The sequence below is a fragment of the Sus scrofa genome, chromosome 9 (genome assembly GCF_000003025.6).
Source record: "Sus scrofa isolate TJ Tabasco breed Duroc chromosome 9, Sscrofa11.1, whole genome shotgun sequence".
Classification (NCBI taxonomy): domain Eukaryota; kingdom Metazoa; phylum Chordata; class Mammalia; order Artiodactyla; family Suidae; genus Sus; species Sus scrofa.
Genome location: NC_010451.4, coordinates 133293209 through 133316327, shown reverse-complemented (window position 1 = coordinate 133316327; position 23119 = coordinate 133293209). Strand labels below are relative to the sequence as shown.

Sequence of the window (23119 nt, the reverse complement as noted above, 5' to 3'; positions counted from 1 at the left end):
AGTCACAATGGCTCCTAACAACAACCAGTTACCCAGACGGGCGACGCTGATGGACCCACGTCAAAGTGTCCGGGTCCTGGATTCGCTCGGCTGTTTCCTTATCAGCTGAGCCACGAAACTGCCCTGCTGACCTCACGTCACTTCCGCCTTTATCTCACTGATCTGACGGAGGCGTGAGTGTCTCCCACGGCGCCCAGAGTAGTGGGACATGTAGGCCAAACGCGTGGAGGCTGAGAGGTAAGCAGGCTGGCTCTTTATGCATGACAAGTGCAAAACCTAGAAGGATAAACTCCCGCTGACCCTCGTAGAGGTTTTGCCAAGTCCAGCCACACCCAGACCCCAGCGCCGGCCAAAGATGGCGGCCAGAGCGTGGCCAAGGCCCAGCTCAGGTCCTCCTTCTGCAAGAACCAAGATCTGTACAACGCACCCCATCTGTGCTCCACCAGCCTTGAGGCTGTCCACCCAACAGGGCCACTTAGACTCCACACACCTGAAGGATCAATAGCTATCAGATTGCTTATTCCCAAGACGTGGAAAGCGGTCCCGGCCAGGCCCAAGGGCTGAGAAAAGACTCCAGCTTTCTCAAGCAAGGAGAAAAGAGCTATTCAGCTAGTTCTGAGTACATCTGTTCTTGCGAAACAAAGGTGAACATTCCTAAGTGGCAGAGGTCCGGCCTTCTGCTTTTCTCGAACCCCCATAGCGCATGGGGCTGGGCCTGTACCAAGCACCCTCCAACTATTCAAGGAACAAATGGCAGGCTCACCCACCCCCACCCAGCTCGCCTTCCTCCAGCCCTGGAGGCCGTGGAGACAGAGCCTACCTCATCATACTGGGTGCAGTAGGTCTCAGGCTTGGTCAGTCCGCAGGTGGAGGAAGCTCGGAGAAACCGCGTCCTCCCAATGAGCAGGTCCCCAACAGGTGGATAGCAGGCCCCGCGGGAGCAGGCTTGCTGGGTACACAGGACACTGTTCAAGACTGAAACACAGGAGTTCCCATCATGGCTCAGCGGGTTAAGAGGCCAACATAGTGTCTGGGAGGACACAGGTTCGATCCCCGGCCTGGCTCAGTGGGTTAGGGATCCAGCATGGCCACAAGCTGTGAGGTAGGTCACAGATGTGGCTCCGATCCAGTGTGGCTATGGCCATGGCACAGGCCTTCACCTGCAGCTCTGATTCAACCCCTAGCCAGGGAACTTCCACGGGTTATAGGAGCAGCCATAAAAAGGCAAAAAAAAAAAAAAAAAAAGACAAATCACAGGGGTCCTGAGGTGCAGCCTAGAAGAGAGGAGGGTCCAGCCAGCCACCCCAGTGTCCCTCGGAGAAGCAGAGGTCAGCTGCTAAGACTAGATCCTCTCCTCCACCCTCTTCGAGGTCCCACCAGCCAGCGGTGATAATAATTGCAATACTGATGCTGTTTGATAAAAAAGCTGATTCTTATATTTCATAGCCCACAACTTAAAAGAAAAAAGGAGAGGAGTTTCCATTGTGGCTCAGCAGCTTAAGAACCCAACATAGTGTCCAGAAGGATGCAGGTTTGATCCCTGGCCTTGCTCAGTGGGTTAAGGATCCAGCATTGCTCTGAGCTGCAGTGTAGGTCACAGATGGGGTTCAGATCCCATGTTGCTGTGCCTGTGGTGTAGGCCAGCAGCTGCAGCTCCGATTTGACCCCCAGCCTGGGAACCTCCATATGCTGCAGGGGCAGATGTAAAAAGAAAAACAAAAGAAAGAAAAAAGGAGAAACACGGGCAACCAAAACCCTCAGATGATCCTGAAATGCGGCTTCCACATGTGGCTTTTAGAATGAAACTGCAGACACATGCTCGGCCACCAGGACAAAGCACACAGCTCTTCCCATGTGTAGCCTGGTCTTTCCGCAGCCCAGAGGAGCACTGGCTGCCGGCCATTTGCCAGAGACTGGCAAAGCCTGCCTTTTGTCTGCTCCTTTATCCATAACAGGGCCCCCACCACACTTGCGGATATCCAGCTGCAATTCACTGGCAAATCAAGACCTCAAGCCGTGATGGACCTGCGACCAGCTCGGAGTGAAGGACAGGAAGTAAACCACCAGGCACTGGGTGCCACCAAGCACCCTCGGGGAGGAAGAAGAGGGCATCTGGGAGCCTCTCAAGATCAGCTCCTCGAAGGTCCCCAGGAAGAGAGAAGCCTCACAGGCATCTCAGTGTAGATGCTGGGTCCAAACCCAAGGACCGCAGGGTGGCAGGTGATGCCCACACTTCGGGAGACTTTGCCTCCTGGCTCCATGACGGGGCCTGGAAGGAGGGAGGGACACTTACCAAAGCACAAGAGAAGGAGCAGCCTCATCTTCAGCCACGGGGGTGACGAGGGCCACCCAGGACGTCACCTGGGACAGAACAAAGTAGCCCGGGTAAGCGGCTGCCAAGGCCCAGGGCGCACTAGCCCTTTTCTGCTTCTGGCCTCATGTTTTCTCAGAAGCCCGCACCTAGGGTCTTGATCCAGGATACTTCTGAGCAGCAGCTGCATCTGCAGCCAAAAGCTTGGAAAATGTCAGAGGTGTGGCCCCTGGTCCCAGCTGCCATGTGACTCCCAGGGTGCCCTGGGATAATGCCACCTCCTCCAGACTCCAGCTTCCCCCTCTGAAATAGAGGGAAGGGGGCTGACCCTGCCCTGCCCCACTCGCGCATAAGGACAATGTAAAAGCAGAAAAGGACCCGGCCCTTTGCAGGCGAGGAGCGTCAGAGCAGTCTGAGGCCTTGATGCCACCGGCCCCAAGAAAGAGACTGGCCTTTCTCGGGGTTTGGCCCACCCAAGGCCCCAGGGTGAGTGGGTCAAGAGGCTGAAGGCCTGGAAAGGAGCCGTCTCTTGCCATTGGCAGGGTCTTCAGCACCAGCCAGGGCCACCCCGAGGGTGAGGCTGTGGGGGCCGCATGTCTGGGCTGACCAGGTAGTGGAATGGGATGCGGAGAGAGGCAGACGTGGTAGTCTTTAAAAATCAGGGCAAAGATTTCATCTGAACTGGCCAAAACCCAAGAAGTCTCCAATTAAGGGCTGAGTCTGTACATGGCGGGGGCAGGGGCGGGAGCGCAGAGAGGGATCTGAGGAGGCTGCAGGTAATGCTTAAAGGGCCCAAGAGGCAGGCTGTGCCTCGCTGAGGCATGCCCCGAGTGCCCACCTCTGCCTTGGGTCAGATGCTCGTTCTGCTCCTATGAGATCCACAAATCCCTTTGGCTGGGATAGAGGGACTGGGGGGTTGGCAAGGCAGGAGCAGAGGAGAACCGGGTTGCTCCTGGCATCTTTAAATCATGCGTCCTAGTGCTTCAAAACCTTTTCTTCCAATCCCCTCCCAGAGGAGGCAGGGACCCGGGAAGAGACAGGTGGTCTGAGATCACACAGCCAATTGAGGCCCAAGAAGGAGACCCACCACCAGCTTTCTCCAACACCCTCTCTGCTCCCTACCCGGGGCTGGAACCATCCCCTTCTCGGCCCGGAAGTAGGCATTCTGAGCAGCTCTTAGAAGAGCTCTAGCCCACCCCGCCCTCCCCCTCCTTCTGCCTTTGTGCCCAGCCCCAGCTCTGAACCTGCTTTTCTTCTAAGTCACCAAGATGCTTCTCAGAAGTGAGACAGCAATCCAAACAGTGGCAGAAAAAGCTAGCCCTTGGCTCTGAGCTAGCTCAGCTGAGCTCCCAGGAAGAGGAGTCAATCAGGCCCTGCAGCTAGGTCCCAGGCACCCAGAAACACAACCCCTGTCCCACATCCTGCCCCAGCACCGGGCAGGTGAAGGCAGGTAACATACCTCACTCAGCGCCTGGGCGGTTCCTTCTCCAGATCACCTCTCTGAGAGCTGCCCTTGAACGTGGGGGTCTCCTCTCCTGGCTCCCAGTTTTTAAACAACGGCCTCACCTCTGGAGACTCCCTGGCTGGGCGTCACCCACTGCAGGGCGGGCCTCAGGAATCTGGCAGCCGGCACGCCCCTCTGCCGTCACTGCGCCCCCGCCCCCACCCAGGCAGGACCGGGCAGGTGCGTTGCTCCCAGAGGCCTCGCGGCAAGCTCGGCAATGCCCGCCCGCCTGGGGGTCCCTTACAGGGAGGGGGAGGGGGGCTGCACCAGGCAAACGCAGGTGTCACTGCAGACCAGGATTCCTGGTGTGGGGAAGGGCCCTTGTGACAGCCACTGCGCGTGACACTTCCCCGAGGCCCTCCTCCTCTGAGGTCAGCCTCCTCCAAGCCCTGGAGCACCCCTGGACAGAAGACCCAGCGGGGAACGCAAGCTTAAGGGCATGTCCATAGGGTGTCACAGCCCCAGACTAGTCCGAGCAGAATGAGCATCCAAGACCCTGGAAAGCACCAGACGCCCCCCCTCCGCCCGCCCCCAAGAGAAAACAGAAAAGTGGAAAATCCCTGCTTCTTGGGGTATTAAAGAGCCATGGTTCGTCAGGAAGGGGTCAAAGCCAACTCACCCAAGGGAAGCTTAGGAGGAACAAACAGGAATGTCTCCCCTCCGGCTTCCTCTCAGCCTTGGCAGGAAGCCCGAGACAGGTAAGTGCCTGTGAGTCACGGCCCTGCTCCGGGGAGGGCTGCTCGCCCAGCCCCTCCCGCCCTGGGCAAGCAGGTCCGCTGGAGGGCCCGAAAACACACCTGACCACAGGGGTGGCATGGAAGCCTCGGGCGTGACCCGCCACTTCCCCTGGCGCCCCGCCAGGCCTGAGAACACAGCTTCCTTTGTGGGCCCCCGGGCTCTGGGCTGAGCGCGCTGGGAGTGGCAGGCCCAGGCCCAGATCGAGACGCTGGTCTCGGAGGACCGCCGCGCCTCCCCTGCCCGGGCTAGGGTCAGAGGCTTTGAGAGAGATCCGGACACCCAGTCCAGATCTTGGCCCTGGAGAGCCCATGCTGGCTTTGCTCGGAACTACCCCTCGAGGTGTCAATTTCAAGGAGCCCCAACCAGCCGCTCCAGCCTGTCAGTGTCTCCTAAGCCAGGGCGTCTCTATCACTGGAGGGTTAAGTCCAAGCAGCCGGCTGGAGAACGCTTCAGGGGAAGATGTTGGGGTTTGTGGACTAAACGGTCACGTCTCACCCTCGGGTTCCAATGTAGCCCCAGAAGCTGACTTCACTGGGCAGGGGAAAGACTATGATTAGCAAATGGGCAATAAATCGTTTCAATGCATAACGGGTAGTCCAGTAAATGTTAGTGTCTTGACCCCTGTGAGCATTCCAGGGAAAGCTGCCTTAGCCAGCCGGGGTCAGCACAAGCAGCCTGGCTTCCTGGGCCCTGTCCCTGTAACAAGGACACAGAGACCCCCCGCCCCAGAGAAAGGTCACTGCTCACACCCCTGGGCTTGGAGCCCACCCCCCACCCCGCTTCCCTCCACGTCTCCAACTCCCTGAACACAAGGCTTCTAGGAAGCCTGCCGCTTCGGGAGGTGCCCGCCCTGCCATCACCAGGGAGAGGATGTGACAAAGAACTCGCCAAGAGTTAACGCAGCAGAAGGAGCAGGTGTTGCAATCCCAGATCCACAGACGGGCGGGGCCCTCGAAATCCCCTCCCCCTCCCTGATGAGGCCAGGAGCCCAGGTGAATGGGTGTCTTAGGCCTCACAGGCTGGGGCAGGTCCCGCGTGTTTGGCTTCGCAGCGGGGAAAGGCTACTGCTCTGCGTGCTCCCCCACCCCGACCCCCGAGGTCCCCAAGTCCGGTTTTTGCTTCTGCAGACCCCAAGGAAGGCCCAGCCAGCCTCACTCCTCAGGCTCACTGAGCACTCCCTGTGGGGGGTCTAATCCCCCCCAGACCGCAGGACCCCAGCACAGGCTTTGAACTTCAGAACCCAGTTTGTTCAGAGACAAGAAGCCCTAGAACAAAAGCAGAGGCTGGGGTTGGACCGAACCAAGCCTAAAGGTGACGTGGGGCGACACTCCAACACCCTCTCCTGCTCCCCACCGTGCTCCAGAGCTGGCCACCTCAGCTCCCCAGAGCCTAGAACCGATGCTCAGGAGCGTGGCCACCCGGGGCCCACCTCCTCTCACACCCACGTCAATCCATCCGGCAATTCTGCCGGCTCCCCCTTCCAAAGGCAGCCTGAATCCCCCTGCGTCCCCCTGGCCTGAGCCTCTCTTCCCAGGCTTCTGCAACAGCCCCAACTCCTAACGGCTAGCCCCACACAGCAAGCTACATCACTGCCCGGCTCAGAGCCCTGCACCAGCTCCCACTTCAGTTGGGGTCCATGAGGCCCCTTGGGATCTGACACCGCCACTCCTCCTCCACCTCCACCACTACTCCCCAACCCCGCCACCCCATCCTCTGGCTCCAGCCACGTGGCTTCCTTGCTCTGCCTCCAAATTGCCAGGCTGCTTCCAAGTTAGGGAGCTGTTTTCTCTGCCTGGAAGGCCCATCCTCTCTCACCTCTTTGAACCCTTTTTTCAGATGCCACCCTCTCAAGGAGGGTATGGCATTTAAAATGACCACCAACCTCCCCCGCCCCAGCCTGCCCCCACTCCGAGCATATTCCCAACCCCACCTGCCTAGTTGTAGAGGGCTGGTTTTGTTTTGTTTCACAATCCTTACCACTTTCAGAGTTCCAGTCGTGGCTCAGTCGTTAACAAATCAGACTAGGAACCGTGAGGTTGCGGGTTCGATTCCCTGGCCTTGCTCAGTGAGTTAAGGATCCCGAGTTGCTGTGGCTGTGGTGTAGGCCAGTGGCTACAGCTCTGATTAGACCCCTAACCTGGGAACCTCCATATGCCACAGGTGCAGCCCTAGAAAAGACCAAAAAAAAAAAAAAAAAAGACAACCCCCCCCCCACAATCCTTACCACTTTCTAACCAACTAGATAATCTACCTAATTGTCATGATTATTTTGTCCCCCCCCCCGCCCACCGCCACTAGAATGTAACATTCAAGAAGGCAGAGACACTTGTCCATTTTATTGGCCACTGTTCTCCGAGTGCCTGCACACAGCAGGTGTTCGACATTTGTGAACGGAATGGATTCACACTGAAGTGGACATTGTTGACCTAATTTAAAGAGCTCCCCATGCCCTGTAGACATAGTTGCATTCTCAAAGGGGCAGTCTGGGCTTTTGGTCACCAGAGTGGGTGACTAATAGCGGCCATTCGTGCGTCAGTGAACTGCAGAGGGTGGGGTGAGGAAGGTCTCTTTGGAGGCGCCCACCCCCGAGTTACAAAAGTAGCGCCACGTCAGGGCAGGCAGTCTCCCACTCTGCCTGCTGGTCCCTGGTCCCTCAAAACGTCTCAGACAGGGGCTGAGGGTGGCCTGAGAAGCCACTGTCTCCATCATCCGTTTGTCAGGTTCTAACCATCCACGTTGCTAGGGAGACCAGCCAAGATCTGCTCAATGAGAGACCAAGGGATGTGGAGCGAGGAAGAGCGGGGAGGAGGGAGGGAGGAAGAGGAGGCTGCGAAGGCAAAGGAAATTGGCCCAGGCGGTGAATACCGAATCCCCCGGGTAGGAGGCTGGGGCGCCAGGTGACTAAGGCTCCGGCACCACCTGGCTGCAGTGAGTCATGGCTGAGTCCTCGGCTGTGAGACGGGGTGGGCTCGAGGATGGGCCCTGGGGATTTGCACGTGACTAAAGCTGGCGTGTCTCACTCCAGCACCACCGCTCGGCTGCCCAGACAATCGGTCACTCTTCCACAGGCTTCTCCAAGAACCAGAGAGAGGGGGCGGGGCCTTATGTTATGAGCAGAGGCAGGAACCCAGCCTCAGTCAGGGGCCAGGAGAAAGAACAGGAGCCTGGGCTGCTGTCGCTGGGTGACTCTATTCCAGAGTCCCTCTCCCCCCACCTTCAGCTTCCCACCTTGATGTCCATCTAACTGACAGCCGTGTGCATCAGCCAGGGCCCGAGGTCTGGGAGAAACCAGGCAGTCAGCCTAAATGGGCCACAGCTCACATTCTCCCGAGGGCTCACTCTGTGCCAGGCAACGCTCTAAGCCCTTAGATGTGGCACGTTTAACGCCCACGACGTCGCTGTGCACCAGACCCTTCATTCCTTCCTTGGCAGAGAAGGGAAAATGCGGTACCTCTTCTATAGCTTGGTCCCAGCTCGTAAGTGGTCATTTGAGCCCAGACTGGTTTGCTCAGCACTCGTGCTCTCAGCCATTACGTAAGCCTAAGAGGCCTAAACTCCCTGCCTGCACCCTTGGTAATCCCTGATAAGCGTCCACCAGACCCCACACTTCATGGTTCCCAAACCTAATCAAGACCCAGTATCTGAAAATGGGCCCCCTTGAAGCACTGATGTTGATGGGGGAGGCCCGGGGAGACACTGACGCTGTAGAAACATCCAGAAGAGACACCATTAGGTCCCTTCCTGTTTGTTTTCCAGGTAGATAACCTCTCTAGTGTGGGCACGGAGGGAGAAGAAGGTGTGGGCCTCAGCGGCTCCGGCTCATGCCAGCGGGGGTTCCCCCTCATACCAACAGGAAGCTGCTCTGGGTGAGGACGTGAGCAGCTTCCTAGAAGGGCTGGGAAGACAAGCAGAGTGAACGGACAAGCGTCACAGAGAGCCGACAAGATTAAACGAACCAGACTGAACACGATGACAGGATGACACAACGTCCCCCTCGCCGGAGGAAGGGGACTCCTCCCCCGAGGTCAGCCTCCTGGGTCAGTGGCCTCGGCTTCTTCTGTTCTACCTGCCACGGTGCATCCCCCAAGTGTCCCATTCTCTCCCTCCTGAGGGTGACAAGCCCAAAGGAGTCGAGCGCCGGCTCATGGCTGTCTCACGGCTCCCCAGAGAAGAGGGAGGAAGGTCTGGCGTTTTGGCCCCCTTCACGGCCCTTTCAAATTTCCGAGCTGCCTTGGCAGACAGGTGGGCTCAGATCACCCCCTCTGCACCTCCAGTCACTGCCTTCAGGGGACTAGGTTCCCGGGATCTCAGTCCAGCCTCTGCGACCTTTGGCCACAGCTTTGCCACGTGGAGCTGGCCATGTGGCCTGAGAGGAGAGACCTGAAGGCAGCAGGATGCGGCCACAGCAGAGGTCAGGAGCATGTGGGAATGGTGAGAGGGATGAGGGGTGGGGGACCTGCAGCATCATGAGGTGTGCAGTTCCTGCGCAGAGGGCGCCTCATGGGACTTTCAAATTCCAAATATCACCCCCTCAAAGGGTCACCCAAGAGACAAACTAAATTTCCTAATGATCAAATTGTTGTCTGAGATATCTGTCTTTCTCTTTCTGACTTATTTCATTCAGCATGAGACTCTCTAGTTGCATTCATGTCACTACAAATGGCATTATTTTGTCCTTTTCTACAGCTGAGTAGTATTCCATTGTGTATATGTACTGCATCTTCTTAATCCATTCACCTGTCGGTGGTCATTTAGGTTGTTTCCATGCCTTGGCTATTGTGAACAGTGCTGCAATAAGCACAGGGGTGCATGTATCTTTTTCAGTGAAAGTTTTGTCTGGATATATGCCCAGGAGCGGGGTTGCTGGATCATATGGTAGTTCTTCATTTAGTTGTCTGGGGAACCTCCATACTGTTTTCCATAGTGGTTGTACCAATTTACACTCCCACCAACAGTGAAGGAGGGTTTCATTTTCTCCACACCCTCTCCAGCATTTGTTGTTTGCTGACTTGTTAATTATAATGTCACTTATGTGTGGAATCTAGACAGGGCACAGATGATCCTACCCACGAAACAGAAACAGATGGTGGACATGGAGAGGGCAGACCTGTGTTTGCTGGGGGCGGGGGTGAGGGGGGCTGAAGGAGTTTGGGGTTAGTGGATGCAAACTGTTACATTTAGAAGGGATAAGTAATGGGGTCCTGCTGGACAGCCCGGGGAACTGTGTACAGTCTTTTGGGTTAGAACATGACGGAAGATAGCATGAAAAAAAAGAATGTGTGTGAGAGAGAGAGAGAGAGAGAGAGAGAGAGAGACTGGGTCACTTCGCTGCACAGAACATTGTAAATCAGCTATACTTTAATTAAAAAATAAAAAATTAATAAATAAAATAATGATACCCCCCCCCCCAAAAAAAAATTGGCCTCTGAGGGCTGAGTCTGGAGAAATGAGCATCTTGCGGTTTGAGAGGGAGGGAGCGTGGGCACGTCTGGCTTCTTGTCTGGAATCGACCCCACCCAAAGGCTTTGAATCAGCACCTCCCTGCAGCGCTTGTGGCCACATAGGGTCCACGCACGGACCTGAACAGCTCTGAAAGCCCAGACCCAGCTCCAGCGCTGCTTCTTGGAGGAAGCATAAACTCATGAGAGCCCTCCTCTGGGGCTCGGTTTCCTCATTTGTAAATAAAGGTACTGGATTATACTGGTTCTCAACCCGGGCCGCCCTTGCAATTTCTTGCAAAACTTGCATAATCATATACTTAGGCTGGGCCCCAGCTAGAGATTTAACTGGCTGGCAGAGGGGCAGGGCCATTCAAAATGCTTTTCAAGCTCCCCTGCAGCCCCCTCCAGCTCTAGAATACACTGCTCTCAGGGGTGGGGGTTGAGGACAGCAGTGAAACGCCCAGACGTACAGAGGGAGAGAGACGAGGGTGCAAGTCTTGGTTTGGCACTCACCAGCCATGTGCCTTTGCACAACCAAAGCTCCTTGCATCCAGTGGGAATAATAAGAACCTACCTCACGGATCTTGGTAAAGATCAAGGGAGAAAATAATCCTCTCCACGAAGTGCCTGGCCAGGTGTGCTCCGTAAAAGTTCTGTCCCTACATGGGAGTCACACATGCGCGAGCAGCAGTCTTTGCAGCTGTACGTAACGAAAAGCAAATACCATTCCAACCAGAGTCTCACAGCTCGCTCACTGGGGCTGTGGGCTGGCTTGGGCTGCTCCCCCTCTCTCCCCCAGGGGAGCCCCAGGTCCCACGTTCCACTCTGTTCCTTAGGGCTGGATCTGGACCAGCAGGGAAGAGGGGGCGCTCAGGGGGCCACAGAACTCAGCTCCCTGAGAGCAGGGTGCTGCTTCCCACCTTCCTGGACAGGGAAGGACGGGGGTAGGGTGTTTACAGAGGGCAGAGGGCAGAGGAGCAAGCTGGAGCCTGGCAGACTTACTGTTTTATGGCCTCCGAGAGTTAATAAGACCGGAGTCCAAGGCCTGATAAAGAGAGGAGTCAAAACTGGTCTGGACAGCAGTCTGTTACTTCCCTTGGGACAGCTGCCCAGAGAAGCTGAAGGTCACAGCGAAAAGACACTCTCCTTCCCCGGGGCCTCTGCTTACTTGGATGGATCTGGTCTACATCCTACCAGACAGGGGCGATGAGACCTTCTCCAGTCTAACTCCTTCCCGTTAAAACGTCATTCAACATCGACCCCCTTCTGATCTGAGATACGATAAAGAGGTTTAGGTAGCCCGAGGGACATGTTTATGAGATACGGTTTTCTAGGGGAGAAAATACAACAAATGTGCATGAAGTCCACTAACTCCAAAGAAAAAATAACACTCGTGTCCATCAACAGATGAATGGATAAAGAAGATGTGTGTGGGTGTGTGCGGGGGTGGGTGTGTGTACATATATATTTATATAATGAAATACATATATATGTATAAACTGAGGTAATGCCATTTGCAACAACATGGATGGACTTGGAGATTATCATGGAGTAAGTCAGAGAAAGACAAACATTATATGATATTGCTTATATGTGGAATCTAAAAAACAGTACAAATGAACCTAATCACAAAGCAGAATCAGACCACAGACGTAGAAAACAGACTTACGCTATTAAAGGGTAAGGGGGAGGGATCAGTTGGGAGTGTGGGATTAACAGACAGATGTTCACTACCGTGTATTAAATAGATAATCAACAGGGTTTACTGTAGAGCGCCAGGAACTATTCAATATCTCGTGATAAACTGTAACAGAAAAGGATTGAAAAAAAGAATATGGATACACACACACACACACACCTGAATCACTTTGCTGTACACCAGAAACTACCACAATATTGTAAATCGATTATATTTAATTTCCTTTTTTTCCGAGATGCAAGTAGTTTATTTTTTTTACACCATGAGATCACTTTATTTTTTTATTATAGTTGATTTACAAGGTTCTGTCAATTTCTGCTGCACAGCAAAGTGACCCAGTTATGTATGTAAGAATATATATACGGAGTTCCCGTCGTGGCACAGCGGAAACGAATCTGACTAGGAACCACGAGGTTGCGGGTTTGATCCCTTGCCTTGCTCAGTGGGTTAAGGATCCGGCGTTGCCGTGAGCTGTGATGTAGGTTGCAGATGCGGCTTGGATCTCGCATTGCTGTGGCTGTGGCGTAGGCCAGCAGCTATAGCTCCCATCCGACCCGTAGCCTGGGAACCTCCGTATGCCACAGGTGCGGCCCTAAAAAGACCAAAGGGCGAAAAAAAAGAATATATATACATTTTTTTTCTGACATTATCTTCCATCATGTTCCATCACAAGTGATTAGATACGATTTCCTATGCCGTACAGCAGGATCTCATTGTTTATTCACTCCAAATGCAATGGTTTGCATCTACCAACCCCAAACTCCCAGTCCATCCCTCCCCCTCCCCCTTGGCAACCACAAGTCTGTTCTCCAGGTCCATGAGTTTGTTTCTTTTGTGTGTGTATTATTTTCAATGAAAGTTTTGTGTGGATATATGCCCAGGAGTGGGGTTGCTGGGTCATATGGTAGTTCTATATTTAGTTTTCTGAGGAACCTCCATACTGTTCTCCATAGTGGTTGTACCAATTTACATTCCCACCAACAGTGAAGGAGGGTTCCCTTTTCTCCACACCCTCCACAAATAAATATCTCCAGAATTTATTTGTAGATTTACTAAAGATGGCCATTCTGACCGGTATGAAGTGGTACCTCGTTGTAGTTTTGATTTGCATTTCTCTAATAATTAGTGATGTTGAGCATTTTTTTATGTGCCTATTGGCCATCTGTATGTCTTCTTTGGAGAAATGTCTATTCAGGTTGTCTGTCCATTTTTTGATTGGGTTGGTTTTTTGCTTTTTAGTTGCATGAATTGTTTGTGTATTTTGGAGATTAAGCCCTCATCAGTTGCATCATTTGAAAATATTTTCTCCCACTCTATAGGTTGTCTTTTTGGTTTTCTTATGGTTTCCTTTGCTGTGCAAAAGCTTGTAAGTTTGATTAGGTCCCAACGGTTTATTTTTGTTTTTATTTATATTGCTTTGGGAGACCGACCTAAGAAAACATTTGAACAACTGATGTCAGAGAATGTTTTGCCTGTGTCCTCTTCTAGGAGTTTGATGGTGTCTTGTCTTACGTTTAAGTCTTTCAGCCATTTTGAGTTTATTTTTGTGCGTGGTGTGAGGGTGTGTTCTAGTTTCATGGATTTACATGCAGTTGTCCAGCTTTCCCAGCACCGCTTGCTGAAGAGACTGTCTTTTGTCAAAGATTAACTGACCATGGGTGTCTGGGTTTATTTCTGGGTTCTCTATTCTGTTCCATGGGTCTGTATGTCTGTTTTCGTAAACTTCAGTTTCAATACGAAAACATAATTCTCAGAGAGCACAGGGAGAAAATATCCAAAAGGTTAATATCTCCCATTTCTATTTCTCCGTGGGCCCACATCTTCCACAATGAGTGTATTTTATTAAACTAAACAGTAAAAATAAAGCAAAAGTTCCAGGAGAGGGAGGGTGTTTTTTGTCCGCCAGTAAGTGATGAATCCGTCCTCTCTCTGCTCCCTCCGTGGCCCTGAACTCTGTCCACTAAACACGCAGACAGCCAGCGTTTTCTCCAATGTTGTAGATTGTCTAAGTTACCGTTTCCCCTTCTTAGGAAGTATTGCGGAGTTCCCGTCGTGGCACAGTGGTTAACGAATCCGACTAGGAGCCATGAGGTTGTGGGTTCGATCCCTGGCCTCGCTCAGTGGGTTAAGGATCTGGCATTGCTGTGAGCTGTGGTGTAGGTCGCAGACGCGGCTCAGATCCCGCATTGCTGTGGCTCTGGTGAAGGCCAGCAGCTGTAGTTCTGATTGAATCCCCAGTCTGGGAACCTCCATATGCCGCGGGTGCAGCCCTAGAAATGGCAAAAAGACAAAAAAAAAAAAAAAAGAGGTACTGCTCCCTGGGGCTGTTAGATTTATGTAAAGAAGGCACTTATCACTGGTCCTCAATACGTGTGTGAGAAAGTAGAGCAGCACCTAAACATCACATCCATAATATCTCATTGAAGCTTCACAGTAGCCCTTTAAGATGACTCTTTGAAAGATTTATTATTATGCCACTTTTTTACAGCCTCAGCATTATTTGGTGGCTTGTACAAGGTTTCAGAATGTTATTGACTGAACACGTTCCCCCCAGAAATCCATGCTGTGAAGCCCTAACTTCCAATACAATGGTATTAGGAGGTCAGAACCTTGGGCAATAATTAGGTTTAGATGAGGCCATGCGGATGGAATCCTCATGAAAGATTCAGTGCCCTTATAAGAAGAGGAAGAGACACCAGGGCTTTGGCTCCATCATGTGAAAATACGGCGCAAAGGCGGTCATGGGTTCTCCCCAGGACCCAATCTACTGGCCCCTTGACCTTGGACTCCTAGCCCCCAGAGCTGTGAATATGAATGTCCTGTTACTTAAGCCACTGTCCATGTTATTTTGGTTAGAGCAGCCCAAAGTGATGAGAACACAGAACTAGTGTTTAGTCAAGGGAGGCTAGGCTCTGCTGCAGTAATAAACTAACCACAACATCTCTACGGCTTCACACAACAAACCCCTATTTGCTGCTTGCACAGAGCACGATGCAAGAAAACGGTGAGAGAGGCCCTCTGTTCTGCACAGTCACCCAGGGACTCCTGGTCTGGTGTCTGCACCAGCCAGGACACGTGGCCTTAATGGCCTCAGCAGTAAGGTTAGAAGAGCATGAAGGAACTCCCCCGTTACTCAGGCTTCACAGTCATGCTGCTTACAACCTACCGGCCAGAACTACTCCCAGGGCTCCTAAGCGGTCCTCCTATGTGCTCAGAAGAGGAAAATGAGGTAGGACTTTGTGCATACATAGCACTGTCCACCACAACTAGTATATGTTGGGCCAATGGCAGATCTTTAAGCTTTTTCAAAATCCATGCTCTTTCCCCTATATGTAACCTCCGGAGATGGAGGGAATTTGTTTTTCATTAAAAAAAACAAAACTCAGGAGTTCCCACTGTGGCTCAGCAGGTTAAGAACCTAAATTGTATCCATGGGGATGTGGATTCCATCCCTGGCCTCATTCAGTGGGTTAAGGATCCGGTGTTGCCACAAGCTGCAGCATAAGTCACAGAGGTGACTCAGATCTGGGGTAGCTGTGGCTGTAGCGTAGGTCAGTAGCTGCAGCTCCAGCCCAACCCCTGGCCTAGGAACATATGCTGCAGATGCAGCCCTAAAAAGACAAAAGGAAAAAAAAAAAAATTCCTGTAGGATAATTTGTAGAATATGACACCTCAAAGAAACTGGTACGAAAGAGCCACGGTCAATGCTTTAGACTTGCAAAACCTAAAGGATTACACCCTGGAAAACCTTACACATAGACAGTGAGATTTCTGACGGTGCTGGCTACCCTTGAGGAGGAAAGCAACGGGTGGGGGGGGTGGAGGCAATTCATCGAGGAGAAGAATCGAGTATGTTGCAGGGTGACCAACTGCCCTCATCCTCGTTGGCCAGGACTCTTCTCACTGTAGCTCAGAAAGTTCCACCTTCCAGGACACTCTTTGGCCCCAGACAAATGCTTGGTCACCTGGTTGGACATGAGTACTTTCTCTCCCTGGCAATGTTTTTTTTTTGTTTGTTTGTTTGTTTTGCTGTCCCCATGGCACATGGAAGTTCCTGGGCCAGGGGCTGAATCCAAGCCACAGCTGCAACCTAAACCACCACTGCAGCAATACCGGATCCTAAAGCCAATGTGCTGGACCAGGAATCGAACCTGAGCCACCACAGAGACGATGCTGGATCTTCACCTGCTGTGCCACAGTGGGAACTCCCTCTCCCCGACAACTTTTGAAGGTGTCACCTGAAGCCGCTCAGGAAACTGCATGAAGATGCACAGTGATCTGAGAAAGTGAAGTTGGCCCTGAGTCAAAAAAAAAAATAAATAAAAATAAAAACAACAACAACAAAAAACCCTGGATGGAAACAGCACATGAGAACAAAACTCTCCTGCAGGAAAAAGTTCAGGAAGCTCCTGTGAGGACATCGGTCCCCAGCACAGCAGTCCTCTTCACGGCAAAGAGTATGGCACCACCCCTCCTGCTGCAGCCTGGGGTGCAAGAGGCTCTTCCCAGCCAGCACCCCAAGGACTCGCACTGAATCTATAGGTACATTAGCATCTGTCCCTTTTTCAAGTCAAATACCATTAAAACAAGTGGCCGCCATCGTGAATCTGTGCTATTTTTAAGACGGGTGTGTACACGCAAACGCATACACACCTGTACACACATGCCTTTGCACTTTTTCCAACTGTATTTCATCTTGTTAGCTTTGGTCTAGTGCTCCATTCGCAGAGTTGAATTTGGTAAAAGCACTTTGACCCATACCCTCTGCATCATCTCCTGGTTAAAGTCCAGAGTCCACAGACAGGGTCTGAAAAAACAGCTGCCTTTCTGGTCCTAATTCACACAGCCCCCCATTCCCTTGACCACAGTTCAGCTTGATTCATCTGGCTCTGACTGTCTACACTGCCCTTTCTACCTCTCACATACTTGGCTAAATCCTCAATCCAAGATTCAGATCAGATTCCTGGATAGTTGATGGCTTCTCTGCTGTTTTCTGCAAATTCTTCCCAAATTCTAGCCGAAGACCTTACTGATACAATTCAATTAGCAACCAGTTCTGTTTTGTAAATACATTGTATCTCAAATTTACATACTTACAGCTATTCAATGTTTAATTATTTTGTGACTTGCTCCCAAACCTCCACTGCAAACTCCTCGACGACAGGGGCAACGCTTGGCCACTCTTTTTATTCCTTAATGAGTGCCTCACCCATGGTTTGCATATAATTAATTGCTCAATAAACAGATATTGATTTATTGGTATGAATCCCTGGGCAAGGGGAAAAGCCACCAAAAAGTGTTGGAAGAAAATGATGCCACAAATATCACCCTATAACTCCCTCTCAAGACAACACAGAAATTCCAGAAAAAGAATTCTTCCCCTTAAGAATTAGAACCAGAGAAAATTCAGGATGAGTTGACCCATGAATCAGCAGACTTCCAAGGCTGTGCTTCTCCTCCCATCCACCATGGCTGATGCTTGGGGAGTAGAAAGGCCAGGAGTCAAACCGGCAGGACTTGTGGTATTTGGAACAGAAATACCTCCAAGGTCAGGCCATGGACCCAGATCCTCGTGGCACTCAAGCCCCAGCTTTTGGAGGCCTGAGAGGTGAGGCGGGGGATAAACTGGGTCCAGGGAGAGGAGGGCACAAATGGAGAGGGTCTTGGAAGCAAGAATTCCGAAACATGTTTTGAGGATTCTTGGTCACCCCCAGAGAATCGGGGGCGTGTGTGGGCAAAGGCCTGTCAGTCCCTGCCTGTCCTTAGGCTGATAAAGATAATGTGTCCCACCAGGAGTTTCAGGCCCAGCCCAGCCCTTGGCCAATGAGCACCAAGCCTATAGAGTAAGAACCCCTTCCCGTAGCCAAATGGGCCCAAGAGTCGCTGTTTGTCTAAGTCCATTGACTGAGGAACAGGTGTTCCAGGCACTAGCCTGAGCATTGAGGGGAGCTTCTCACCTACATTCCTCTGTGTGGCCAGTCTGTGGCTTTTCTGGCACTCTGGCCAGGGTTTCTGATAGGACCTCTTCTCCTGCCAGCTGCCATGGGGCCTGAGCTTGGGTCTGAATCCTCCCAGCAAACCAGTCTGCACATCCACACCCCTCTGCCTGCAGCTTCGGCCGGGTCCTCACCCTCAGAGCCTGGGCTTTTTTTTCCAGCTTCTCCTCACATCTCAGCAAACCCTTCTGACCTCTGACCAAGAAACACAAAAACATCCAGAACCGTACATTCACAAAATAAATATTTACAGAGCACCCACCCGCTGCCAGGCATCCGGTGACCCAGTAGCAAACAGGTCAGACACATCACTGTGCAGAGACAGACTGCTAATGTCATGGGACATTATCAGACATTAAACACAGAATTGCCAAACAATTCATTAAGTATGCAACCGGGGTGACCTCCACTTCCGTAGCCATCTGTCCCTCTTTCCTCCGCTCTCCCAATAACCACAATTCTGAGAATTCTAGAGAGATGCTAACAGAGAATGCACATTCATTCTAGTGGTTGCTTAGCCTCAAATACTCCTACCTGCCTTCTTACCATTCCTCCACGCTGCCCCGGTCTCTCCAGCAGATGGTGGCCCCAAACCCAAGCAAGCGGTCCTTTCTCCATTCTCCTGAGAACAAAGGACACAGCAGCTGAGTTTGAGAAATTACTGAAAATTTGAAGGTGACGCATGGAAATTACACCCTAAAGATAAGTATTAGCTTTCACCGTCTGCAGAATCCATCCAGCATCACAGCATGTTCCCACTGCCATCTCCCTCCTTAGCTCTAAGCCTTCGCCGGGTGGCTGGAGCCGGGGCCCTCCCTCCTTATAACCAGTCCGGAGTCCTCCCCTTTTGTGAGCTCACCTCTCCCATCTCGCTCCATGAAGACAGCTGATTACAGGCTAACAACCCAAGCGGGCCCATCTACACTGGGATTCCTCTACTCACTGCTACTTGCCACGCATCAGCCTGCATGCAGTCGTTCTTTCATTCCAGCAGTAATCACTGAACATGTGTTTTGTACCAAGCATTGTGCTAGGTTAGGACACAAAAAAGACAGCAGCAGCCCAGACAGACTAGAAAAACCCTGCCTTCGTGGAGGCGATAAACAGTAAGCAAGTAAATGAGAAATTAACTCTGACAATTACAGATTTCAATGCTTTTCAGATGATATGATAGAGAGGGGTCTCAAGATGCTGGGAGTGCCATTAGAAAGGACGGGAAGAGAGGTCTGTCTGGGGAGGTAACCTTGGGATGAGCTGAGAGCTTCAGCGCTGGACTTCCCACAGCAGGTGAGACATGGACTGAAGGTGCCAGCAAAGCAGACGGAACAGAATTTCTTTGAAAATTTTTATATCTAATATATTTTAAAAGACATGGAAATAGACATCTTGGACAAAATTAGAACGCTCTATGTCTCCCTTGCACATGTTTTAAAGTTTAATGTTGTTTATCTTGATTTATCCAGGCAGATGAGAGCACCCAGTCTTTTCAAGGATTAGAACCTCTAAAGTCTTACTCAGGCCCCAGGAGACACCAGAAAGGGGTGTTCCAGGAAGAAGAAGTGCAAGTGCAAAGGTCCTGGGGCAGAAAAGAGCTTGGCCTCTTCTAGAGCTAGGAAGAAGGGACGGCCACCGAGATAGGAGCTGAAACTGATGGGCAAGGTAGGCAAGGGCCTGGACTCAGAGATGGAGTATTTTCAACACTGGTTATAGCAGAGAATTCCCTGATTTTCTTTCTTTTTTTTTTTTTAAATTTCTGATGCCCTACACCTTGCTCCAACAGAATTAACTGGTCTCCAGTGGGATTATGAAAACCGGTATTTTTTAAAGTTCCTCAGGTGATTCCAGTTTGTAGCCGGGATGAAGAACCCCTGACACGGGGCCTCGCAACCAGTCAGAGAGACAGAAAAGTGAATGATGAAGAATACAGACCCCGGGATCGGACAATCTGGCTTTCAATCCCGTTTCTGCCACCGAGTGGTTGTGTGATCCAAGGCACACTACTTAAGCTTTCCGTTCCTCAGTTTCACCACCTGAAAAATGGGGGCAGCAGGGAACCCACTTTGTAGAGTTGTTTGCAGGATTAACAAGTTGAGACATCCAATGGTCTCAGAAAGCACGTATTAAGGATGCCATGACGTTTAGATTTAACCACTCTGTGTGCATGATAATGGCAGCTTGGCCCAGGCTGGAGGCACTGGGGGTGAAGAGGAGTCAACAGAGTTAATTTACATATTTGAAAGTAGAACAAACAGGACTTGCTGAAAAATTGGCTGACAGAGATGAGGAAAAGAAGGGAATAAAACGTGGTTTACGTGTTCGGGACTTTAGCAACTGGAGGGCAAATGGTAACATTTTGCCAAGTCAGAGAAGACTAGAAGAGGAACAAATTTTGAAGAAAAAAAAAATCCAGAATTTCATTTTTTATGTACTAAGTTAAAGATGCTCTTAGATATCCAAGCAGAGCTACCTATTAAACAGCTTAATATGTAATCCTGGAGCAGAGGAAAGACACATTTCAGAGTCATTAACACATGGGGGGCTGTCCAATACGGTAGCCACTAGGCACACTTACAAGGTTACTTAATTCAAATCTATGGTAATTAAATTAACAATTCAGTTCATCAGGTACTTTCGCCACATCTCAGGGTGGTGGCTAGCGGCCGCCACATTGGTCACACAGATCTGGAACATTTCCGTTGCTCCAGAGAGATGGACGGGATGGAGTCTCAGCCCATGGGAGCACAGGAGATCGTCTACGGAAGTGGTTCGCAATTCGGTCTCGCCCCAGGGATTCAGAATCAGTTCAGCTTGGGAGACTTCCAGGCAAGCGTAGTGCGTAAAACCTCTCGGGATAATTCCAAAGTGGAGCCAGGGCTGAGAACCACTGACCTAAGGGAATAATGCAGGTGGGGAAGCAGGACCATTATAGGGCCCTGGGGGCTCCAGCATTAATGAGAGTGACTCTCAAGCTTAGCTGAACGATGGAATCACCGCTAAGCTCTAAGTGTTACTGATGTCTGCGTCCTGCTTGGAGAGATTTCCGATTGAATTGGTCTGGAGTGCAGCCTGTTCTTCAGAAATTCTGAAAGCTCCCCAGTGATTCCACTGTGCACTCAAGGCTGAGAACCACTGACTGATAGAGAAAGATGTCGTGGAGGAGAGCTAGGAAGAAGAAACAAAAGCCATACGCTGAAAAACAGGAAATGGAGTTCCCCGGTTGCTCAGCAGGTTAAGGACCCAGCATTGTCACTGCTGTGGCCCAGGCTACTGCTGGGGTGTCAGTTTGATTCCTGACCAGGGGATTTTCACATGCTGTAGATACAGCCAAAAAAAAAAAAAAACCCCAAAAAACAAAAACAGGAGAGTGCAAAATGTCCCTGAAGGAAAGAGGGGAAAAAAATGTTTCTAGAAGGAAGAAATGTTTCTATCTGTTGAATACCAAATTTCAGTGTATTTAATAAGCATCCCGTTAGCTTGGGTGGGGGTGGGGTGGGAATGGAAGCCAGTGGGTGTGGGTAAAAGAGCGAATGGTTGATTTTTTTAAATGGATACAGTGATTGTTGATAACTGTTAATAAACAGTTTCACTTGTAAAGAATTTTGGCAGCAGCTGGCTAGTGACTTGGGGTCGTGGACCAAGTTTTTTAAGATACAGATACTAGAGTGTGTTTGTATGCTGACGGGATGCTATAATAAAGAAGGCTAAAATGATTATTCAGAAAAGAGCAAGGAGCTGACAGGAAGCTGACTTCCTGTTCAAAATCCCTCCCCTCCCCGCTCCCTGCTTTCCAAGTCCTCAGGGCCGTTGCCCTTTCCTCAGTTCCGGTATTAGCCGTAGCCAGCGGTTCTCCAAGTTGAGCATGCGTCAGAATGACCTAAAGGACTCTTAAAAACCCAGACAGCTAGTCCTGCATCCAGACTTTCTGATTCAGTAGGTTTAGGGTAGGACGCAAGCATCTGCTTTTCTCACAAGTTCTCAGGCACTGTTACTACCGGAGGTCCTGGCAAGAACCTTTGAGAGCCACAGGTCTAAGGCCATCCTTTCTTTCATAAGTAGTCTTAGGAACAGGCATTCAACCCGGTGCTGGACAATGAAAGAAAGTCTCCAGAAAGATCCTAAGAGGAGTTCCCGTCGTGGCGCAGCGGAAACGAACCCGACTAGGAGCCATGAGAGTGTGGGTTTGATCCCTGGCCTCGCTCGGTGGGTTAAGGATCCAGCGCTGCCGTGAGCTGTGGTGTAGGTCACAGATGAAGCTCTGGTGTTGCTGTGGCTGTGGCGTAGGCCGGCAGCTGCATGTCTGAGTTGACCCCTATAGCCAGGGAACTTCCATATGCCCTGGGTATGGCCCTAAAAACAACCACCAAATAAAATCTTCATGGCCAGACCTAACCTCTCTCCAGAGGTTCCAGATTCATGATTCACATACAAGTGCCTGATGGCCATCTCCACACATGTCCCATAAACAGCCCAAACTTAACTCTCCCAAAGGGGACTCACTCTCTTTCTCACCAAATGTGTGCCTCTCTTCTCCAGACCTGGGAGTCACCTGCAACTCCTTTCTCTTCCAGGTCTGCCAGGTTCTCCTACAGTTTATCACTCAAACCTTTCCCTCCATCCCCACCGCCTCCTGCTGGAATTATTCTAACAATGCCCCACTTGCCACCTCTAGCTTGCTCCACTCGTAAGCATTCTTCACTCTGCCACAGCAACCTACTCAAGACGGCAACCTTGACGAACTGCTCGGCTGCTAAAATTCATGAATGTTTCCCATAGCCTAGAGCATAACCAGTGCAATAGAAGACAAACTGATAGCTATGGTTAAACACTGCAAGGAACTATGGGTTGTGCCAGCTCTGGGAACACTGCACTAAAGAAGAGAGAGTTCCTGCCCAAACAGAGCTTACAGTCCCGCAATGGAGACAGGCAAGAGTTAGGAAAGGGAAAGTGAAGTGGCTGTGTGGGCACAGGTAGCAAAAGGAACTAGCCTCATCTGAGCAGTAGGCCAGCCTCCCTGAGAACGTGGGAGGAATGGGACACTAGAAGGATGAGTCAGAGTTCTCAAGGTCAAGGGGAAAATGCAAAAGTGTCCCAAGGGGAGGGAACAACATGAGGAAGGAGCTGAAGTTACGAAAGAACTGCGGTGACACCTAGAACGCAAGGGTGGAGGGAAATTTTACATATATAACGAAACTGGTAAAACTGAGATGGACAAGATCAGGAATGAACTTGTAAGCCATGCTAAGAATCTGGGACATTATCCAAAAGGCACTCTGGGGATCCACTGAAGGGTTTTAAAGAGAAAGGTGACACAATCAAGTGTGCTTTTTTTAAAAATAAGATTACATTGGATTGGAGTGGATTGGACTGGATTGGACTGAATGGGTCAAGTCCTGAATCAGAGAGACCAGCCGTAAGACTCCTGTCACAGTC

At 51.1% G+C, this 23119-nt stretch overlaps 1 protein-coding gene and 1 long non-coding RNA gene across 4 annotated transcripts in view; one reads left to right on the top strand and one right to left on the bottom strand.

Annotated features, from left to right (window-relative positions):
• The window catches only part of LAMB3 (laminin subunit beta 3), a 53154-nt gene extending 34835 nt beyond the window's left edge, over positions 1 to 18319 (bottom strand). Inside the window, 3 exon segments of the mRNA XM_021063882.1 lie at positions 821 to 975; positions 2294 to 2361; positions 18236 to 18319. Coding sequence (XP_020919541.1) covers positions 821 to 975; positions 2294 to 2321 — 183 coding nt within the window. The 5' untranslated portion in view covers positions 2322 to 2361; positions 18236 to 18319.
• Positions 4037 to 21286, top strand: LOC102158978. Of its 3 annotated transcripts, none has more exons than XR_002336074.1 (4): positions 4037 to 4513; positions 8310 to 8964; positions 18269 to 18976; positions 19153 to 21286. It is a non-coding gene; the product is annotated as an uncharacterized LOC102158978 (long non-coding RNA). The 3 variants fall into 3 exon arrangements; XR_299088.3 differs by having other exon boundaries at positions 18269 to 19348; positions 19470 to 21286; XR_002336073.1 differs by having other exon boundaries at positions 4038 to 4513; positions 18269 to 21286.